This window comes from Sphaeroforma arctica (genome assembly GCF_001186125.1).
Source record: "Sphaeroforma arctica JP610 unplaced genomic scaffold supercont1.6, whole genome shotgun sequence".
In the NCBI taxonomy this organism is placed as follows: Eukaryota; class Ichthyosporea; order Ichthyophonida; genus Sphaeroforma; species Sphaeroforma arctica.
In genome coordinates, this window is record NW_014040552.1 from 246,018 (window position 1) to 252,252 (window position 6,235).

At 41.6% G+C, this 6,235-nt stretch overlaps 1 protein-coding gene across 1 annotated transcript in view; it reads left to right on the top strand.

Annotated features, from left to right (window-relative positions):
* Positions 1-2,639: 2,639 nt before the first annotated feature.
* The window catches only part of SARC_00246 (hypothetical protein), a gene marked incomplete at its 5' end in the record, with an annotated part of 33,176 nt that continues 29,580 nt past the window's right edge, over positions 2,640-6,235 (top strand). Inside the window, 5 exons of the mRNA XM_014306102.1 lie at positions 2,640-2,935; positions 3,463-3,554; positions 4,014-4,138; positions 4,987-5,086; positions 5,912-6,104. Coding sequence (XP_014161577.1) covers positions 2,640-2,935; positions 3,463-3,554; positions 4,014-4,138; positions 4,987-5,086; positions 5,912-6,104 — 806 coding nt within the window. The remainder of the gene's footprint in view (positions 2,936-3,462; positions 3,555-4,013; positions 4,139-4,986; positions 5,087-5,911; positions 6,105-6,235) is intronic.

Sequence of the window (6,235 nt, forward strand, 5' to 3'; positions counted from 1 at the left end):
TTCTTCAACAAGCGGTTTTAAGGACCATTTGTTGCGTATGACAACACTTTCTTGTTTCCCAGCTGCGTCGCGGCAGTGTTAATCCTAGCTATAGTCACCGAAGACACAGCGTGACTTCCACCTTGTACAATGCATGCTCGGAGTGGCGCGTTTCTATTGGTGGATGGGTCACCCCTCGTTTATGAACCATATTGTTACCTACTTAGTGCCCAAGACACCGCATAGTATGGACTTTCAGCCTCATCTGTGCGTATAGGTATTGTATCTAGTCTTATCACGTACCCATCTCTTATCGACCGATCCGTTCTTTCACCCACAACCCGCGTATAACCTCCTTCACATTTTCCAGCTATCTCGTATATGTCCGCCACTGAGGGTTTATAATATACACCATGATTGATTGTATGAATTCGTAGCTATGGTAACCGCAGCCTCCAGTAACTAGTATAGTCCACTCATCCCTGTGTGTAGCTTACTACCTTTCCTTGCTTGCTTGCCGGGCGTGGTTGAATACTGCGCTGCAGCCACCCAAGCCACGGCTAGTTGTATGACACCTGTCATCTTTAAGGTTATTAGCCGGCTCTTTATCACTGTCGTCTAGTGTAAGTCGCATGTATGAACATAATCTATGTATCTATTCCCTCTTTATCACGGTCGTCTAGTGTACAAACTATTGTAATCAAGTCGCATGTATGAATATAATCTATGTATCTATTCCCTCTTTATCACTGTCGTCTAGTGTAAGTCGCATGTATTAATATAATCTATGTATCTATTCCCTCTTTATCACTGTCGTCTAGTGTACAAACTATTGTAAACAAGTCGCATGTATGAATATAATCTATGTATCTATTCGGCGGGTTTGACGCAGTTCTGCATCCTTTGCCGAGGTCAAAGACCGTGACGACTTAGCGTTTGTGCCAAATTACTTTTTGAAAGGTTGTACTACTTATGATGATTGTTTGTTGAGAGTGTATGTTATGCACCGGCTATAGCATACTGTACTTGTGTGTAGTGTGATCACGAATTAGAGGGGGATGGCCACCACTGTGTTGAATCTATCCTTCGGTGCACGTAATCTACAAAGTATGCTCGCAATCTGTGTCCACGTCGTGTATAGCCTGGAAGTGTTTGAGGGATTGGAACGTGTTGTATTTCATCGGATGATACGGGGTCTTATCACTTGTCATATTGGAGAGTATCAGTTGCTATCGTAACTGTGTTGGACGCAAGAATAGCTCAACTACAACTTGATGTGATCGAGCTTGTCAGTACACATGCATACATTTACAAAGACGAAGGTCGGGTGAACATGCCATGGAACATCTTTAATACCTATAATCACGCTTCTCCTAGTCCACGATGGAGGAAGCCAATTCTTTATTGATGCAATTTACACGTCAACAGCTTTGATTGCGCAGGACCGCCATTTGCATCGGCATTCAGGACCACCATTGGCATCGGCGTTCGAACTGTGATGCAGACCTAACCTCCGCTTATTTTCACGTATCTATACAAGTTTATATAATATGTTTTATAGGCGCGGGGTATCTCTAGGCTCAGTATATTCCTACTGGCCGCGGCTCGCCAAAGTTTGTCACACCATTTATTTTTCGTCGTAGTTTTTTCTGTTGGAGGTGTTTTCAACAACACCTCACCGAAACAGCATCTCAACACATATAACAGCCTTCATTATGAGACACCCGGTCTATACAGTCAGAACCGGGTAGTTGTTATCTAAGCAGACCGGCCCACTGCCGTCGACCAACACTGTGTATAGTCCTTATAGCTCACTCTAGACATACCAAGCCGATCATTTCACCGTAGACGTTGAGTCACTCGGTATAATCTCGCATTGTTCAGTCCATACGCGCGTAGGCAGAAGCCTCTAGTCTCTGGCGAATCACTTCACCTATATACAAATACTCAGATACCGGTCGTAGTCCGTCATTAGTCCAGTTATTGCGCTCGGAGCCAGTGGGTGATTTTACCGGATGAAATTTTTAACCGCAAGACAACCGCTCTTTACTGTTGTCGCCCGATATTGCCTCAGTGTTTACGTCCGCAGGCAGAAACTTGTGGTTATCTCATGGTCTACGCCCCAATATTAAACTAAACACTCATATACCATCTTTATTTTATTGCTGACTCAGCCCATACGCTCACAGGGAACATTTTATGGTAATCCTATGGTCTACGCCCCAATATTAAACACTCATATACAACCTTCTTTTATTGCTGACTCATCCCACTCACAGGAAACATATGGTAGCCCCATATTCTACGCCCCAATATTAAACACTCATATACCACCTTTATTATATTGCTGACTCAGCCCATACGCTCACAGGGAACATTTTATGGTAATCCCATAATCTACGCCCCAATCTTAAACAATCATATACCACCTTTTTTTATTGCTGACTCACCTCATACGATTTTATGGTAACCCCATAATCTACACCCCAATATTGAACACTCATATACCGCCATATACCGTCTTTAATCTATTGTTGGCCCAGTCCATAGGCTTGCAGCTAACAGTTTATGGGAATCCCTAGTCATATCCCGAATGTTAAACACTCATATACCGTCTTTAATATGGTGTTGACCCAGTACAGTCGCTTGTAGGTAGCTTTATGGGTAACAGCACAACCATCGCCCCACAATTTCAACACTCATATGCCGTCGTAAATCCACCATTGACCCAGTCCATACGCCCGGAGGCAGAAGTCTATGGAATCTGCAGAATCGTTCCACCGGACGGCTGGAAGCCACCCTTTGCCCTGGACAAGGATGAGTTTGTCTTTGAGACTCGGAAACAGGATCTGAACCAGTTGGAAGGCCAAAACCGGCTGAGACGACAGTTTTTCGACATGCTATCGTCATTTCATACGGGCAGGGGAGTACCCATGGCGAAAAAGAGGATACAACGGTATCACTGCTTTGGTGCCATAGTGTCGTGTTGATTCACTGTCCGTACAGGTCATACTATAGTCACGCACACGTGTACTATGTGAGTGTGTTTCATCTAGCATGTATAGGCGGTGTTTTCCCAAATTGATATGGGCGATAGAAAGTCCCACAGCAAGCGGCTCGTTGTTTATTCATAGTCTGAACGGGTTTATTTGGGGCAAGGGCTTGTTTTCTGTGGTATGTAGTTATATATTTTATCGGTGATCCTTGACGGGGTCTCGTGCAAGGGTTGGCCGTCTAGGTTGATCTATTGTAACCAAACAACGTGGACTAGAGTGCTACCTAATTAGGTTACAGGAGCACATAGTCTCTCTATAGGGTGTATGCCCGCCCAGTCGCTGTTAGGGGCTTTTTGTCCTAATTTCCAGTACACAGTACGAGTTTGATATCCACGCACCTAAATCGCATTACAAGGCCAGAGTGTATGGTTTCCTATGCTGAAACAACTCTATTGATTCATATTGCTGGATTTGACAAACATTTCAGGCGCGAAGTAGACCCTTACGAGCTGCACCGGTTGATTCAAGAATTCGGAGGTGTAGATTACGTAACCGAAAAGCGGCTGTGGTCAAACATTGGTATGTTTTCATTGGGCAGATCTATATCTGACAAGCATGGGCCATGATGATTGTGCAATTTACGTAGTGGACATTAGAAAGCGCGGTCACGTATCGTGCTCGTGATGTTTTGTGGAAACACCTGAATAGGTTTAGCTTATGTGTTTGCGCGCTAAGTGAACTCTGGAAGGATTATCGTGTTAGGGTGTGCGGACTCCCATACTAGAGCGATGGATTGTACGTGTTGAACTGTACCGCAACTAATACCAGCACGAGTTAATACCAACACGAGCTTCTATTCGCGTACTCTTTATTTTTATCAATTATGGCTATTCACGTACTATGCAAGTAGCATTCAATGGTGCGATCGACGTAAGCCTGATCCTGCATATGTCATCTAGAGCTCCTATATGCGCATCCCTTTTTTTGTGTTCAATATGGCTATACATATACCGTTTTCCATCCCTCCACATCGATCAGGGGAGGCTATGGGCTTCGACAGGATGGTTTGTACATCTCTAGGCTTTCAGCTGCGAGAAGCGTATGAAGTACTACTACGGCCTTACGAGGTGTTTGTTGCTGAGAGGAAGGCAGAAAATGAAAAGGTAGTCAAGTCATACATTACTCGCCTTTTATTTTATGGCGCTTGTGGCGCATCGGTCGCATCATGTATGTATGTACAATTTGTACAGGACTCTCAACCTACGCATATATTTTCTGGTGAGAAGTCTACGGTTTTGAATATGCACACACATACACACACACACACACACACACACACATATATATATATATATATATATATATATATATATATATATATATATATATCGACATATATATATATATATATATATATTATGTACCTATGTATCTATGTATACATGTATTTATGTATGTATGTAAGCAAGTATATATATATATATATATATATATACATATACATATATATATATACATATATATATGTATATATATTTAATCTGTGCACCGGTATGTTCAACTACTGTCTCTCGCCTCGTAAATGGGCTGATTAAGGCTAGTATGTAGTGACATGTAATGTCTATAGTATAACGGTGATTTTCGAGCGGAGTGATAATTTTCGATTAAGTGTAGAATGCTCATCCAGGCCCTGAAGGATATCAAATATAAATTACCCTGTATACTACTGAGATCAATTAGTAAGTATATAATTTTCAAACATATTTAGGTGCAGGCCTGTGTCTTCGTGTATCTATGTCATTGTTTCACCCGTCTACAACTGTTGCACTTTTAAGCCCTTTAGTCTCGTACTTCTCGTTGAGTGGTGCGCCGCTTGTACGATATATACGTATTCTTACAAATCATCTACTTCCGTCTAGTTACCAGGCTATACCATAGATACAACGCTCCCAGCGTTACAGGATCACAACTGCCAACACACTCACTGTGCCCCAACATGTCAAAATTTCAGATACGAAACGAGAAAAATACAATCTTCAAAAGCAAGCGTGTACTGGCCAATGCCTCGGCGAGTTCGTTGGCCGCGCGTGCTACGAAAGCGGTACTACCAGGTAGGTCATGGATAGCCTAGTCTACTGTGTGGTACTTTCTTCATGTTCTAATAACTGTGGATGTAATGGCTTAAAGAGAACAAATGTCTAGAACCGTTTTCGCGTTCCACTGTATGGTCCTATCTTAATGTTTTCATAGCTGCGACTATAGTGACTTATGAGATAAAAAATATGGTCTGCCTAAAGCCGTTCCGATATGCAGGTGTGTGCTCTACTGGATAACGAGTGTGCTATGTAGTATAAGTTACTGTCATGATGCATGGAAGCTTCGGTCTATTGTGAGGCATAGTTGTGATGCTCTCAACGTTGTGGTTGTAGAAACTTATATTTTGGCAGATTGGGGGTGCTTGCGCAGACTGTTCTTTGCGTTGGTGTTTTTGTGCTTGATGGCTGCCTTGTTCGGTTCCGCTATTTGATATATATATAAATATATATATTTCTATATTTCTATATTTCTATATTTCTATTCTATATTTGTATATATATATCTATATATATATAATTTATTACTAAGGAAACATGGTGGTTTTACTGAGGGACGTAATGATAATGAGCACAGATTTATAATTATAGTTCAATACTAGTAGCACACTCGGCTTACGAACTATGTGCGTACGTATGTTCCGAAAACATACGCCAATATGTTATTGGACCCCAATTACCATCTGTCACAGATTGTGAGACGGGGTACTGTCAAGCAAGCATCTGATGAAGAAAGAAACAGAAGTGATTTCGATCTTACTTAGTTTCTGTCTATCTATTTCCTTTGCCTTGTTCACACTTGCAATCTATCAATTTCACACCTTTAACTGCCATCGTACTCAGATTCTGAAAAGGACTCTAACGAACTAGCGTCCGGTTTAAAGTCAAACAAGAGGATATGTCCCGCAAACCGAAGGCGGAACAACACTGAACCTACCACCAGTGTTGACTCAGTACCTCGGGTCTCATCTGCCCCTAGACCAAGGAGAGCGGCGCAACAGTTGACTTACCAATCGCAGTGCTATAATGACGGCAGGTATGCAAACGGAGGGGTACTTTCTATATATATATATATATATATATATATATATATATATATATATATATATAGTATATATATATACTATATATATATATATAGTATATATATATATATATATATATATA